The sequence below is a fragment of the Erithacus rubecula genome (assembly GCF_903797595.1).
Source record: "Erithacus rubecula genome assembly, chromosome: 1".
NCBI classification, from domain to species: domain Eukaryota; kingdom Metazoa; phylum Chordata; class Aves; order Passeriformes; family Muscicapidae; genus Erithacus; species Erithacus rubecula.
The window spans coordinates 74,171,195-74,188,025 of NC_136658.1; the positions used below are offsets into that span (position 1 = coordinate 74,171,195).

The 16,831-nt window shown below is 39.3% G+C and overlaps 1 protein-coding gene across 2 annotated transcripts in view; it reads right to left on the reverse strand.

Annotated features, from left to right (window-relative positions):
- The window catches only part of KL (klotho), a 42,401-nt gene continuing 25,570 nt past the window's right edge, over positions 1–16,831 (reverse strand). For both annotated transcript variants that reach the window (XM_079322536.1, XM_079322535.1), the window contains exons 2-5: positions 12,661–13,171; positions 7,607–7,875; positions 4,065–5,181; positions 1–359 (exon numbers count right to left, since the gene is read on the reverse strand). In XM_079322536.1, coding sequence (XP_079178662.1) covers positions 22–359; positions 4,065–5,181; positions 7,607–7,875; positions 12,661–13,171 — 2,235 coding nt within the window. In that variant the 3' untranslated portion in view covers positions 1–21. The remainder of the gene's footprint in view (positions 360–4,064; positions 5,182–7,606; positions 7,876–12,660; positions 13,172–16,831) is intronic.

Sequence of the window (16,831 nt, forward strand, 5' to 3'; positions counted from 1 at the left end):
GATTTATTCAAATGACAAACTCTATTTATACCTTCTTTCTACCCTCTTGGAGTAGTAAGTAATGAAGAGTATAGTAACAATAAAAGCAACAAATATGAAAGAGATAAAGGCTAATAAGGATTTTCTCTTTCGGAAGAAATGGCATTCGGGACACAAGGCAACCTCTTCTGGACACAGCAACTCAGGAGTTTCAGGACCAGGAAAACCATTATTGTCAATAATTTCTCTGTAATGATTCAGAGAAGGCTTTGGTTCATATTGATTTGCAACATAGCTGTAGAGACCATACTTAGGAGCAGTCTTGTCATTAAAAGAATAGACAAAATATCCTTGAAGGTTAACGTCATCCAAGGTGTAAGCTGCAAAAGAAAACAAAGGGTTGAAGAAATGAATCAATGTCACTTTGCATTCAAGAGCAGTACCATATGCCCATATGTAAAGGAGGGGCAGGGGAATGTTAAACCCACATCTGAACTCCTCCTCTCCAAAATTAGGTAAGGTATATGAACATCTGTTAAGTGTTTCTCATAAAAAGTAAGAATCTGTCAGTCACTGCCAAACAGTGTGATATGTGAGTATCCTGCAATTTATTTCCTTGTGCTTGGTAAACACAGCTGTGAGTGACTGACTCTGTTTAATGATCAGCATGGAACCTGTCATGAAAAGATGGCTCTCTTTGTTATGTATGAAAGAATACAGGTTTTGGGTTTCCTGCCCCTAGTTTTCTGCAGCCTGTTTCTCTGATTGCTCCTTCTCCCTTGCAGGGCACATCCTGATGGGGACAGTCAAACAGAGGATTTCAGGCTGCACTTCTCACTAGAAAAGGCACAGTGACACCAGAAAAATCACACAGCCACACTGAGGTGATGTACTGGGATAGCACTGGTGCAAGGGGAAAGATTATGCAAATCACTGCCCTCTCTTGTTATTAGCCCAAATTTCTGATCTAAGATGACCTGTATTAGTCTTTATTGAGAACATGCCCACAATCCATACTGCTAACTCAGCTACTGCAAGAGGTGCAGCAGCTGCAGTGTTAACCTTGAGCCATCCATTCCACTTGACAAAAAAAAAATCAATCCAAGGTAGTTAATGCAAACTGCAATAGTTTATATCTCAAAATCACTATTTTAACAAGTTAAAGCAGAACAACACAGAAATGAATTTTCATATGCTTCTGGAAACAAATCTTTCTGAAGCCATATACAAGACTTTAGCATCTCTAACCTACTTTTTATGTGTAAAATGAAATATTTACCTGCCCTTTAACAGAGCTGCTGCTGAGGATAATTAGTTGGGTTTGCAGAACTGCAGGTGGACTTAACAGTGTTACATAAATAGTTACTGCTGTTCTTTGTTTTCAATTGGCAAAGATGTACTTAAACAGAGTACAAAACACTTCAAACTACGGCCTCAGTCCAAAGGGTCCCATCCTGTATACTAGAATCATTTATCTGCACAAACCTGTAGGCTCCCCTGGAACAATGCAGGTGAGCAATATTATGTGCACAAAAATTTCCACATGCAGTGCCTGAAACTAGCTGGAGGAAGAAGGCAGAACAGGGACTTCAAGGCCAGGGTATACAACACACCAATCCTCCTCTACACTGCGACACTGAGGTAAGGGCATCTGATTTCTAATTCCTCTCGATTTCTAATTCATCTCAATTACTACACAAGGTCTTAAAAAAAAGAAATTAAAGTCTTGGAGAAAGCTGAATCAGTCATGATGCCAAAGTTATGTAACAACAAGAAAGACTAAAATGCAATACCGGAGAAGAGGAAGAAAAAATGGAAAAGCTGATGGACTAAACACTATGGAGAAGTGTGTGGTGTCTAAAGGGGGAGATTAAACTTTAGGAAAAGTATTATGGCTAGTTAGCAGAGACGTATTTATCCATCACAAAAAGGTGAAAAGATAAGAAAATAAGTTAAGTTGAAAAACACAGGAGCTATTTACAAGCCAGACAGAAGATGGAGAAAGAACTGACTGGGGGACAGTGGTACCAGAACAGTACAAAGGGCAAAGTTCTGTAAAAAACAGAGGCATGTGTAGGTGTTCTTGCTAATGGGAACTGGGAGAAAAGCCCATATCCACAGACACTTTGAAAACAGAAGTGCCAAGGAGACAAGCAACAGAGAAAAAAAACCAGTTTGAAACCACAAGCCCATATATAGCCAAAATATGTTTTTTTAACTATAGATTTATAAAACATGCATGCAGTGCTACAAAATGCTGGAGAATGAACTCTTGGGCACTTAACACTGATGTTCAGTAATTTGCAAAAGAGGTGGAAATTACAGAAGAGGAAGTTAAAGCCAATAGTTAATAAAGTGGACAGGAACTGCCAGCCATCCTTCACTACCTATCAAAAGAGTGAAACAGATTATATAAAGCTTGATAAATATGAAATTTAGGAGATAATACATGATTAATGTCAATCAGCTTAGCTTTATGAAAAATAAATCTTGCCAAAATCACTTGACATCTTTTTTTTCTGAGATCAGCAGATCAATGGAAGTAATGATGTTTGATGTTACATACTTAGAGCTTCATAAGGCAAATGATTTGGTATTAGATGGCATTTGGAACAAGAAAGTAGAATGTTATGAGGTCAAGGGAAGCCCATAATAAACAGCTTTCAACTGGTCTCAAGCAGAATTAAGAAGTAATAGAACTAAAAGTCTAGAAAGTAATTGCAGGTAAGTGTCACAGTGTGTGTATTTCTACCATGGTCATGGAGCTTGGCTTTTAGCACTGTCATTTAATGATCTTAAATATATCAGCAACCTGAAATGAATGTAAAGCCATTTCTCACAGTCTCCAAGTATCACAAAGATTAGAGACATAACTTAGCTAGTGCAGCAAGGTTTGCACAGACAAGCAGCAGGCATTTGAACATGACTGAATGTGAAGACACCAAAGAACAAGCAGACCTACTTTTGAAGAGGCAGTCCTACTTGGAATGGGAGGGTAGGAATCTGTAACTATGTTTAAAATGTCAGTAAATCACCACAGAATCTGTGCATCAACCTGCTTCCATGGCCAGGAAGGCCAACAGCCTGCTTGCATGTAGAAATGAGGAGGGTAAGAGGTTGTGTTATACCTGCCTAAGTGTGACAGGAACAATATGTCCAGGTCAGGGTTTGCCCCTCCCATGAGGAATGCCAGCATACAGGGAAAAACTTGACAACTCAGAGCTTTGAAATGATGCCTCAAAGAGCTTTGTCTATGTTACCTACCAAAGAGATAAATGAGAGATAGCTTGTCTTGTGTCTGCATATACCTATATAGGCAAAATACATGTGGAAACACTCAACAAAATTGCTTAAAGCTGAAAGTAGAGCAATTAATAGTAGAAGTGATACATATGTGTATATATATACATATACATATATACACACACATACACACACACCTCACAGAGTGAAGTGCCAAATTCTTCATCAGTAAAAAACTATCTCATTTGGATCTTGTGCTTTTCTGAAAAAAACAGCATGTGCTGTAAGACAAGATGACTCAAAATGCCTCTCTTTTGCCTTATAATTTATGAATCTTTGGGACAGAGAAAGAGACTTGTATGTGTTCTGAATAGCAGGAAACAGTCCAGGAAATGGCATAATGAGGTAGACAGCTGAATTATTATGAAGATCACTCTTGGATAAGACCACTGTTGGATAAGATACAGAGACAAGTGAGGAACAGAACTCATATCCAGCCCTGAGGCACATCAGTGGAGAGGAGCAACAAAGCAAAACAGTAGATGTGCAATAAGATGAAAATCTGACTAAATACATATGGAGCTACTCACATAACTTCTATTTAAATTTATTGAATCCATAAAAAACTTTTGGTGTCTTATGCAGAATATAAGCAAGGTCAGTCTTCCTGACATTTACTAACACAAATCAATCACAAATCAAGGGGAAAATCACCTGTTTCACTGTAGTAACATTTCATTTATGGTGTATTCTACAGAGAACGTCTTCTAAAGCTAAATATAGTCTATCACACAGTGTATACCAAAGGTGGGATTTGTGACTTAAAAATCATCATTCCTTACCTTTTAAAGCTTCATTGATGTAATTCTGTATGTAATACACCCTGAGCTTATCGTGCACCATATTCTGGCCATCGTCAATCCCATTAGCCATAACATAAACTGGGACATCGCCATACTTTGATTTCACCCACGTGAGCAATTTGCGCAGTCCCCAGGGCACCACTGCAGCTCTGCTGGGAGAGTGAAGCCATGTGATGTCATTGATCATTTGAACTTCAAGGAAGTGGTCATATTTTACTGCATCTTCTTTTTCTGAGCCCACAAGGGTAGTAGTGTAGTGACTCAAGGCAAAAAAATCAAATGAGCCCTGTATTAACTTCTTTTCATCTTCTGAGAAGTAAGGCAAGTGGAAATTATACAGGTCAACACCATTTATTCTGTGAAGCCACGCTCTCATCACCTCTGGGTAGTCTCCATTCCCAAAGATGGGCTCTGCAAGCCAGCCAATGTCAAACTCTAAAATTCTGTCAGCAACTTCTTGGTCATTCCTGGAAAAGGGACAAGCTGGTTCTACCCAGTCGGCTTGCAAAGCTATAGATATTTTGCCCTTCTGAGATCTCCTGAATTCTTTGTCGTAAAGATGCCAGACTTTTGCATGGGCTTTCAAAAGGTTGTGCCCTGCTGTGTATGTCAGGTTTTTCACAGACGGTTCATTCATGGTGATCCAAAATTTGACATGGTCCCCAAGACTTGTAAAGCAGAATCTGGCATACTCAACAAAAGCCTGAACAGTTTCTGTGTTCTCCCAAGCTCCATATTTGGCAAGAGAAACTGGAAGCTCTTGATTCTCAATCATAGGTTGCCATAAAGCAACAACAGGAGTTATATTAACTCTGAGAAGTTCACTAGCAAAACACTGGTAGTAATGTACAAGTGTGTGGTTAATCAGAGAAAGGTTCCCTAAAGGAAGGATTAAAGACCATTTCAGTGAAAAATGGAAGTGTGTGACATGCATTTCTTGCAGAAGAGAGATCTGGAGCCTGATAGCAGCAAAGTCAACACAGTGACGCTTGCGCTTCGAGGCATAAACTCCATCCACTTTAATGAGCTTCTTCGAATGGTGAACATCCCATACATAAACACTGGGGTCAACAAACTGGGCGGGTGTCGTGTCTACCTAGGAAGAGCAAGAAGCACACCAGATTCAAGCTGCTTGTTCCAGGTAGGTGGGAACATCAGAACCATCAGGCACAGCCTAGTCAAAGTATTACATTCAGCATCTCTGATACTGGGCTCATATGAATGAATTACTTTTTTGTTAACAAGTGATGTCAAAAAAAGTACCAAATCTATATATAATTTTCACCCTACTTTCCAAACAACCTTATGCTAATGGTCATCATGTTTATGTCCTCTCTAAGCTGTTCCAGTTTCCAAAAGAAACAAGGCACTGTTCAGGGATAAGGCACTAAGTCTGCAACAGATCTCCAGAGAAGGAGATCTTCAATGAAGACTACAGTAATTTTTAAAATGCTTTCTTTCAAGATTAAGGAGGGTCTACAGAGAGATTGTCTGCTGTAAATTACCCAGTACAGTCAGTTTCAAGACCACTCCCTGAATGCAAGAAAAGAAATAATGAATACAACATAATTTCTGTCTTCTGTTCCTTTCCTGACTATGATGAAAGATGAGTAATGCTCTCCACTTGATTTCTAGCAAAAATTCACTTGACAAGCAAAATTTTTCTTTCTTGCTGAAGACATCCTTTTTTATTTAACTCATACTGAAGTCATTTCCAAGTTATTTCAGCAGGCTGTTGATGTCTGAATCAATTTTTTGGGTTTCTGAGTAAACCCACTAGATGTTACTCCAACAGAAAATGCATTTCTGAGAAGGCTTTAGGGTTTCAGATGTCAGAACTGCCTGTGTGACACGCAGTAACACAGTACAAAATGAGCTTCTCAGGGCTGCTCAGAATTATAATTTCACTTTTTAATGAAAATCACCAGCACAGTAAGGACTAGAAAATGAAAAATTAAACTACTTACAATAATGCACAGTGTGAAATTTCCTCATTCATACTCTGTGTAATTCTTTCTAGATCCAAACTACAGGACAGTGGTACCATGGTCTTTATTAGTCCTTTTCTCTTTCTTTTTAATCTTTGGTGTGTGGTTTCCCCCTGAGTTCAGATTCCTTTTCCTGCCCTCCGTTTGAAAAGCAGGTGTCAGCCTACAACCAGTGTTCAACTTGTAGCTGAGGCTCTGCAGACTGTATAAAAGAGGCTGCTGAAAATCAGTTGCTATTTTCTCCGGAGAGGTCAGTACTGTGCTTATAGAAGAAAGCAATAAAAAACAGCATGTCTGAGGGAAATTGCTTTTCTGGAGAATTGTCCCTTGTAGATTACTAAAGCATGCATTGCCACTAATACTGTGGGAATGCTGTCAAAACAGTTTTTCCACTGTGATGCATCTACAAATCAAACTACCTAAGCCTTATGGCACAAAATGTTTGAATGGCCTTTTGAAAAGAAAATATTCAGCTTTGAAGGTTTTGGGGATGGGAGGGATTTTTTAGCTGTTGTAAGCTGACTGACTCCACAACTTTATAGTTGTTATTGACTCCAAAAGCAGCAATTCCATTTCCAATTCTTAATCTATCTGAGAGCTAGGAGGATGACTTAAATTTTCTTGGAAATCAGTGCATGAGGTAAGGAGGCTGCAGTAAGTCTCCAGAGAACAAAGCCAAATCTTACATTTGGAGTGAGAAAAAACAAACAAGCTCCTCACATTCTAACCTTAAGAAAAATTCTGTCTTTGTGGAAAAAATAAATTAAAAATTCTGTTCTTGCATGAAGCCTTGGCTTTGAATTTACACCTCTTTACTGTGGTTAGAGAAGCTCAGCACCCAAAATAGCATCGGAGAATTACAGAGCCCAACAGTTTAAGTGATCATAGGTAAGGTACAATTTCACTCATGTTATAAAGTCTTAGAATTTGAAAAATTCTTCCAAAATATCACATCAGTTGAAATAAAGACTGAGCTAGGTTCTATGCAGGGGCACTGCAGGCCCTCATCAGACACAGTATGACATAAATTGAAATAGAAGGAATACAGAAATTTCATTTAAATTTAATATTGTTCACTTCCTTTTATATAAAATCTCTCTAAGAACAGTGCCAGGATGTATATTCGTAAAATGTAGAAACATGCCACTGGAGTTTCAGGAAGTTTTCTAAAACATGTATTTTACAGTTTATCAGATTTAAATGACTTCCCTTTGAAAAGAACTGACTTCCCATAACTGATCACACATGCTTAGGGAAAACAACCATCATACTCCTTCCCATTTCCACACATTTTTCTGAAACATTACTTATAGTGTCCTAATCTGACTGGTTCTCGTTGGTCACACACAGAAAGTCTGGTGAAGAATCAAAGACACAGTGTTTGGCACAAAAGCCTTGTACCTGTCTCCTTGCAGCACTGTGGTAATACACACACACAGAGTGTGGCAAGGACACTCAATTTAGAAAATATGTCACTGTGAACTTGTGCACTGATCTGGCTGGACAGCCTGCCACCTTTATTATCAGACTCACCTGAATGTAGTTGTCAACAATTCCCCAAGCAAAGCCACAGGGAAAAAGACCTTCTATGGGCTGGTTTTCAGGCAAAGGCGGGAAACCATTTTTTTCTATCAGCTTTTGATAGAACAAGACAGAAGATTTGGGAATCAGCTTCTTGTCATAGCTTTGAAAATCAACATAGAACAGACCACGCCGAATGCTGTACCCTCTATGCCACTCGAAGCCATCCAGGAGGGACCAGACTGTGTAGCCAAACACGTTCACTCCATCGTACCGGATAGCTGAGAAAAGAACAAACCCAAACTTAGCAGAGTGCTCATTTTTCCTCTGTAGATTACAGCCTATCAGCAATGCTTGCAGCATTAGTGTGTAAGAACAATGCAACAGGTCAGATAAGTATCTCAGGGCCTTCCTCAAAGCCTATTCAGGGAACATATTTCAGCTGCACTCGGGGAGCTGCCACATTATGGTAGAAGGCAGCACAGGTGCCTGCTTGGCTTTAAAGCAGCAAGATTTAGAAAGAGAAGCCGTGCAGCAATGGTTTGTGCAGTGCTGCTCATCAGATGTGCCAAACCTCAGCTTCAGAGCAGTGCCTGAGGCATCTGCAGCCATGGATCCAGTGACTGCCCTGCACTGCCCTCTGCTCTGCTCACACTGCAGCTCACTTCAGAGTAGCTCTTAGTGCAGCACTACCCTGTACGCAAACAAAAGTTACACTCCTTTTCATCTCTTCCTCCTCCACTCCAAATACATACTGAGGAAAAACCTCACAGCACGTTTGGTGTGCACATGAATTTTTATTACCACAGATTCCAAGTAGAAGTGATAATACAGAAAGACTCTGTTTATCTGGTAATTGTGTCTCTTCACATCTTTTACGGCATGGCATTTTACAGCTCAAATACTTAAGGCTTTCTAAAAATATGTGCATGTTCTAGATCAAGTGTTTGACCTCTAAAATCACCACATGCTTTGAAGGTTAATGTCAGGATCTACTGGTATCTGTTAGTTTTACCATCATCATTATAAGATTCCACCTGATACTCACTTTTAGCTGTATTAAACACCGAGATTCAGCAAAATGTTCCTGAGAAAGGCTCAGCTCCAGGAAAGCACAAAGGAGTGTGCTTATTCTAATTACATAATTAGACCCACCCTAATTCAGCAATGCATTTAAGCACATTCTTAAGCGTTCTTTTGAACTGGTGTTTGGCTCTGTAGCCAGCAAAGTTTATCTTTATTACTCACCATTTTCTGTCAGCCCAAACTGGATACTGACTGAACATAATATTTACCAGCCTAGTAACACTGAAAGCGTTATTTCAGGCAAGCAGAATAACAAGATCCTAATTTCCTGCTAATGTACCTCATTACAATCAGCTCTGAGGGACCACATGGATTCCTGATTGTAACCCTGTTTGAATCAATTAAAGGAACAATGCAGTTAAATAAGCAACAAATTTGGCGCAGTCTTTGTCAGAGGTCATGAGAAAATGTCTAAGGAAATGGAATACTTCTCCTCCTAAAGGCACCATTCTTTTGTGTTTGGCAAATGTCATTATTTTTGTAACCTCTGCATGCACCCATGATGACATCTGCCATACAGCAGAGTAAAAGCCAGTACAGGTCCACTGTGTGAACCATTTTCAGTGAGAACTTCTTTGAACAGCTTCTCACCCTTCTGTAAGTCATCACACAGCACTCCCACACTTCCTAAGCACCTTGTAAAAATTCTCCTCAAATCCTTTCTAAAAAATGTATTAACTTTTAAGTGTCACCTAGGAAAGAAGCAACTTGAAAAATGTTTGGAAGTTTGAAAAAAGTCTGGAAGTGTCACATGGATTGCATATTACTGAGAAACCACAATGAAAATTAATGGTCTTTTCTCCTTTTCTTTTCTTTTCTTTTCTTTTCTTTTCTTTTCTTTTCTTTTCTTTTCTTTTCTTTTCTTTTCTTTTCTTTTCTTTTCTTTTCTTTTCTTTTCTTTTCTTTTTTCTGGTTTTTTCTCTCCTCTCCTCTCCTCTCCTCTCCTCTCCTCTCCTCTCCTCTCCTCTCCTCCTCCTCTCCTCTCCTTCCTCTCCTCTCCTCTCCTCTCCTCTCCTCTCCTCTCCTCTCCTCTCCTCTCCTCTCCTCTCCTCTCCTCTCCTCTCCTCTCCTCTCCTCTCCTCTCCTCTCCTCTCCTCTCTTTCCTTGCTGTGTATATATCTTTTTTTTCCTTTTATGTTTCTTGGTGACCAAACAGGGCTGACTGAAACCTAGACTGTCCTTGCTTCTGAAACTTAGTGGCCTTGCCCGTACTACCACTGCAAGTGACTCCCTATTTGAGCAATCTCCCAGAGGACACCTACAAGCATGATACTGTACAGCCCAGAACTCTGCCAGAACTGGGTTAAAAATTAAACAGCAGTTCAGCTCATGCCCTGTCTGGCTCAACAGTATAGAAGCCATGCATGGAAATGTGGCAGAACCTTAAGTATCAACTACAGATCTTTAAAACCCTTCGCTCAGGGCTGTCCCACCCCAGCGCCTGAACGGGAGGCGTGTGAAGCCCTCAGCTCATGCTTCCATCAGGAAGGTGCCCAAGATCTACATTTTGCCTCTGGACATACCTGAGAATAGCTTGGTCCTACTTATCATGGGCCTGACTGTTCCTTTTCTGCTTAAGACTCTGAATTCAGATCTGGTAACTGCCCAGACAGTGACCTGACCTCCACTAGTCAACATGACCCAGAGGAGCTTGGACGTCCTCCCAGGCAAAATGCTCTGCTTTACAAGGCACAATCCATGTGTTTGTCATACCAGAGGCAGAGAAGGGAAGTGAATATGACCCCAGAGTAAGTGGTGAGATACTCACACATGGGAGAAGAAATCTCCAACCAATTAATACCTCTAATTAATATTTAACAATTTTATACTACAGCTGTATTTACTCTAATCAACCCTAAATGGTGCTTGGGGGAAAAAAATAGCAAACAGGGCTGTGAATCCCAAATAAATATCCTTTCCTAAAGGAAAATGAAAAAAACAAATTAAAAAAAAATGTACAGAGCTTGTCTACAGCATGCAATATCAGAATGGACACCTACATCAGCACTTCAAGAGAAATCAGGAGCACATTTTTGAGCAAATCTCCCTCATCATGCTTCAGTTCACATCACACAAAGGACTCAAAATGCATGGCCTGGGTTCCTTTGGGGTGAAATTAATCCAGAAATGAGAATGCATACAGTGTGGACACCTGGCCCTCAACACCAATTCCTTTTTACTCTACAGGCTTGTACCAACTGGGCTGCACTTACTTGTTAAAGTAGATGCAGAAAAAAGCAGCTCTGTCTGAACCAGTGCATACACACAACCAGGCACAGATACTGGCAAGATCTATCAAGTTGCAAAATTCCAGTTATGCAGCCCTGTGTCTAAATTAATCATCCTTGCTTCTCAGTGCTACAGCTCCAGTGTCATTTTACTGTCCCTTCGCCACTGGAGTAAATTTCATGGTAAATACCTCAAAAATCTTCATATTACAGTGCTTCATTTCACTGGACAGGCAAATCTACATTTCTCTGAGAGAAAGCTTGTGCCTTTGGTTTTTAATGCTGTCCAACAAATCTGCTCACAGACAGCATGATGCTTTTTTTGGATCTTTCTCAGCTAAATTCCCCAAGGTATTGCATAGAGAACTTTGGTATTTACAATGGATTTTGCAGATTCCAACAACAGAAGATTTGGGTGTAATACTTTGCATTTTAATGATACCCAAGTCTCTTTTGCAGACCCAGTCTGTCTCTGTTTTCTTTGTTCTTTTTTTTACTATAAAAGGTTTAGGGAAGTACCAGTATCTTATGACAAGTTAATCATACTGTTGTTGCTGTTATTATTATTTATAGAGTGATACAATAAAACAAAAGACACTTTGTAAATTGAGATTGCTTCCAGCCAGCTATGATTAAAAGATAGATCCATGTATGTACTTCCAGCAATTTAAAATCTAAGCAGAAATAGGGGGAACTGGACAGTTAGTTGCTGTTTTGCTTCTATCCCTTTATTTTGGATCCACAGGCTCAGGTATTTATTCACCTTTTAATTTGTTTTCAATAATTAGGTTTCTGGAATAGCAGATGAAGCCAATTTGGGAGTCCTCTGCATCTTCATTACTGCTGAGAATAAAATGACAATTTTTTCTCATTCACCATATGAAAATGGCAATGTAACACAACATCTATCTCATCTGAACTAACAGATACAACAGTACTCTTTAAACCAAGAGCAGTAAACTGTAGACAAGTAAATCACTTAATAAATTGCAAATTTAGAAATTACAAGACAATGAAAGTGAAAGTGGGAAGCCCAACAACTTACTGGCGACTAATAGGATTGAAAAAATGTTTTACCAGAAGGAAACAGGAAAATAGCAAATAAGTCTCATCTAAGGCGGAGTATTTTTCTTACTGTTTGGAAAAAAAAATAGGCTAACAAATTAAATTATTTTCATTATATATCCTCAACCATTCAGTTCTCCCTTAACTGATGTAAATTCAAATTACTGTGATTGATGCCCACGGCTGTACAAATGCAAAATTTGTGCAAGAGCAAGATGCAGAAAGAAAAGGTTCCAATATTTAATTTTAAAATGTACTATTTCAGCCTTATGGTTTTTTCCAGGGGAATTCCTATTGCATAGTATTTAGCTTAACATATATATATTCTTATGTTTTGTACATATGCATTCAGATAAGGAAAGCAGCTATTAATATATAACAGAAAATTCTCCTAAGGCCACTGAGAATATAGTGTACATCTTGCACTTCCTCCTACCAAAGACAGCAGAAATTTTCCTACTGACTTCAAGGACAGCAGCATCAAGCTCACCAAATGCTATCTGCAAATAAGAACGTTCTTTAAAGAAAAAACAAACCCAAAAAAGGGATTTGACGTCTCATTTCACAAGTGCTAAGTTGAATGCTAAACACAAAAATCAGTTTTCAGCCTGGTGCCTCAACACACCCCTGTAGGCTATACTGAAGTATGATTTTTTCAAGCATGTATTAATACAAAGTAAGTCCTACCTTTTAAAGTTTCCATAATGAACTTCTTGAGATAGTAAATATATTTGGCATCATCTTTCTTGGTGGTACCAGAAACGAACCAGCTGTTCTCCACAATGAATATTTGGGGATTGTTATATTCACTGTTTATCCAGTAAAGGAGCTGCCTCAGGCTTATTGATTCCAACTGCTGGAATTTCATGTGGGAGTCCAAAAGCTGGAAACTCAGGGTAGCTCCAAAAGAAATAGCAAAAAAGTCTGCAGTTCCCTTAATATACTTCTTCTCAGCCTCACTGAATTCAGGCAACAGAGATGAGAGGTTGCTCCTCATGCTCTCTGGATAGTCACCATCAATAAATATGGGCTTAGCAAACCAGCCAAGCACGAAATCAAGGGATTTTTGGCATTCTTTTATGTTCTTTTCAGTCATATGCTGGGGTTTTATCCAGTGGGAGCTAAGGGCAATGGACACTTTTCCTCTTTGAGCTGGACGGAAATGGTCATTGTAGAGATGCCAGACCTTAGCATGGGCCTGTTGAAAAGAAAGGCTGTAATTAATGCACCCAAAAATCCATTTTAAGTAACACAATTATTCTCAAGTACTGGGGCTCAATCTTATTCATTCATCAGTAGTTTACAATACCTAAATTACCTCTTAGTACCATATTAATACCATGTATCAACCAGAAATTGCTAGTTGGTTGGGGCAAAGAGCATCTCCATTTTCTATGAGATACCATTACAGGCACTGAACACCGTTCTGGCTTTATTAACTTCTGTTATTGAGTTCAGACATACTGCCAGTATTTACAAAAATGAAAATGCATTTAACCAAACATACTTCAAAAAGGATTGCCATTATAGGAATACCACTTTATCTGCACATTCATGGATATGTAAGAAGAGTCTTAAGAACTGCCCAAAACTCTAAAACAATATAAAACAAACACTTTTGAAATTAATACTCTTTGAATCAGAACACACAATATAGGAATACAGAACTATCTATCTGGACTTTAGAAAGTCTGGCAAAAAAAATTGCAACAGGTCCTTTAAAATTATTCCAATAATTAAATTTAATTTATTAAAATTTACTATTTACACCCAGCATCAGAATTTAAGCACTTGTCTTGGTATAATTTTATCTTTTACTGAAAGAACATATTTTGTACCAAATTTCTTTCTTGAGATCTTACAGAGTCAGTTATAACAGTCTCTTGATGTTTCCTTTGAAAGCTAAATAGATTAAGTTCCTGAATCCTTGCATTATCTTCAAGCTCTTTAACCACTCTCACTGCTCTCCTCTGATTCTCTTCCAATTTGTCATCATCTGTCTTTAACTGCAGAAGCAGAATTGGACATAATATGCCAGTGGCAGTCTTGCCAGCAATAAAATCAGAGAGAATTTACCATACTATTTCTGCTTATGTGGCCACAGAATTACACTGTGAGCACATGCACATCCAAACTACCATATCTCCAGAGCCATTCATGATCTAAAACATATTTTTTCTTTGAACCTATCTTATCAAATAATTTTGACTGTTCTGTGAATGAGTATGCCATCTCTTGTAATCTGTACATTTGCAGAAATTGTCTTCTTTTTTTTTTTTCTAGGTCATTGATAAAGAGGTAAAAATATGAGATTTGACAACACAAAGGTGGGAGAGTGGACAACAGAACAGAGTTTGGTGCAACCCTCCAGAAGGACCTCGAGAGGCTGGAGAGATGTTCAGAGAAGAACTGTCTGAAATTCCAGAAAGCCAAATGCAGGATTCTTCACCAAATAACTGTATGTCCCAGGACAGGCTGGGGGAAAAATCTGCTAGAAAGCAACTCTGCAGAGAAGGACCTGGGGGTCCTGGTAGACAACAAGCTGTGCCTGAGCCAGCCTTTGAGGCCAAGAAGGCCATTGGTGTCCTGGGGTGGATTAGGATGGAAGAGCAGTGCCAGCAGGTCAGGGGAGGTGATCCTGCCCCTTTACTCAGACCTGCTGAGGCACATCTGGAGTGCTGTGTCCAGTTCTGGGCTCCTCAGGACAAGAGACACATGGAGCTCCTGGAAAGGGTCCAGTGGAGAAGAGCAAGGATGCCTGGGGCACTGGAGCACCTCTCTTACAAGGAAAGGCTGAGGGAGCTGGGCTTGTTCAGCCTCAAGAAGAGATGACTAAGATGGGGCATCATCAGTGCCTGTAAGTATCCAAAGGAGAGTGCCAAGAGGATGGATCCAGGCTCTGCTCAGCAGGGCTGAGCTATAGGACAAGAGGCAACAGGCAGAGACTGATGCACAGAAAGTTCCACCTGAATATAAGGGAAGAACTTTCTTACTGTACAGATCACCAAGCACTGGAATAGGCTGCCTAGAGAGGCTGTGGAGTTTCTCTCACTGCAGATACTCAGAACTGTCTGGATACAATTATGTGCAATGTGACCCAGCATGACCCTGATTGAGCGGGGAGGCTGGACCAGACGAACCACTGTGGTCCTTTCTTGCCTGATCCATCCTGTGATTCTGTAATTCTGAGATACACTCATTAGAATAAAAACCTACCTAATAACTCTACTAAGAGTTTACATTTGCATTTTGAGACTCATCACTCAGCATTTGTTCGTATGTGCTGTGATGACATGAACCTCCACTCTCGCCATACAGAGTCAACCAATATATGAAAATGTCACACACATTTTTAGCCCTCCCTGATATATAAATCATATAGAAAGCCTTATAATTCCACTCCACGCATTTGGCATGTTGGCAAATTTTATCATTAATTTATTGATAGCTGTTGTTTAGAGTTTTATTTTCTTACACTTTTACTATGTAAGCTTAGAAGTACAATCACTTCCAGTTGCCAGCATTACTAGGAATATAATTTTTTACATCAATATTGTTAACTACCCAGGAAAACAGCAACTTCTACCATTTTACTGCTCTAGCAGAATTTTAATTATCACAAGATAAGACCGTTGAAGTAAACGACAACTAAAGGCAAGACCAATAACCCCTACTGCCTTTGAGTCATCATGGCATATATAAAACATCTCCACAGATCTGACACAGGCCCTACAGGAGACTAGACCTACACCCTTTCAGAGTGGTCACCAAAATCCAAAAAGAACAATCTTAGAAGCTGTGAATTACAGTCCACACCTATGTGCATGGCTCTGATAGAAGCTCTCCATTGCAGACTTCAGCATAGATGCTCTCATTTATAATACATCAATAGCTTCAATAAACATGATGCAGCCTGACCATCTGTCCATGTTAATACAATGGGTTTTGATTAATAATCAAGTAATAATATAATAAAAATAATTTGAGTAATAACTTCAATATCTCATGTCAAAAATGAGAGCTGACCTAAGTTCAGACTTTGTTTTACTTCACACCAGAGCTCTGTTATGCTCAGGAAAGAACAAAGGACATTACACATCAGGACCAACACCCAACACTTAAAATATGATTTTAAAAATACCATTGGGAAGAAATTTGTCATTACTTGCAACTCAAATTTGCACACTCAAATTTTCTCTCATAAAGGGGTCATATATTTTTCCTCTGTTAGACATGACTCATCTCCAGTTTACTGTCTCAAATGTTAAGATACCACCATGCACAATGTCAAACACATAATTTCATCTCTGCCACCTTCATTTGCAAGTATGCTGCCCACCTGCAGAACACCTTGAGGACTGTGGCCTCCAGAACCCTTGGTCCACTCTGTTTCCTATCAGTGGAGAGAGATATTCCAGCACTTTAGTAGCTTTGGATCTACCATGAAGAAAGGAGAAAGAGAATTCTAGAGATTACCCTTCTACATGCATAATGAGGTGCTGTTTACTCTCTCACTGCAACCAAAAAAAATGAAGCACAGCAGTGTGGGACCATCTCAGTCAACTTTACTTTCTAAGTCACCTGGTCTGTCTCCACAGAAAATGAGAAGACTGTTGTCTAAGTTATGAATTGAGACTCACTCTTTATAAGTTCATCTCTCTTCACTGATGACAGACAAAATCTGTTACTCAGTTTAGACACAACATATTCTACAAGCAGATGAAAAGTGGCAAGAAGAAGCCCACTTAAATGTCTACCCTCTAGAGTGTGCATGAAGTGGATTTACATTATTTCCATTAAAAAATTGCTAAACATAGGAAACAGTGCATTAAAGTCCCCAGGCTCGGTGGATGTAGAT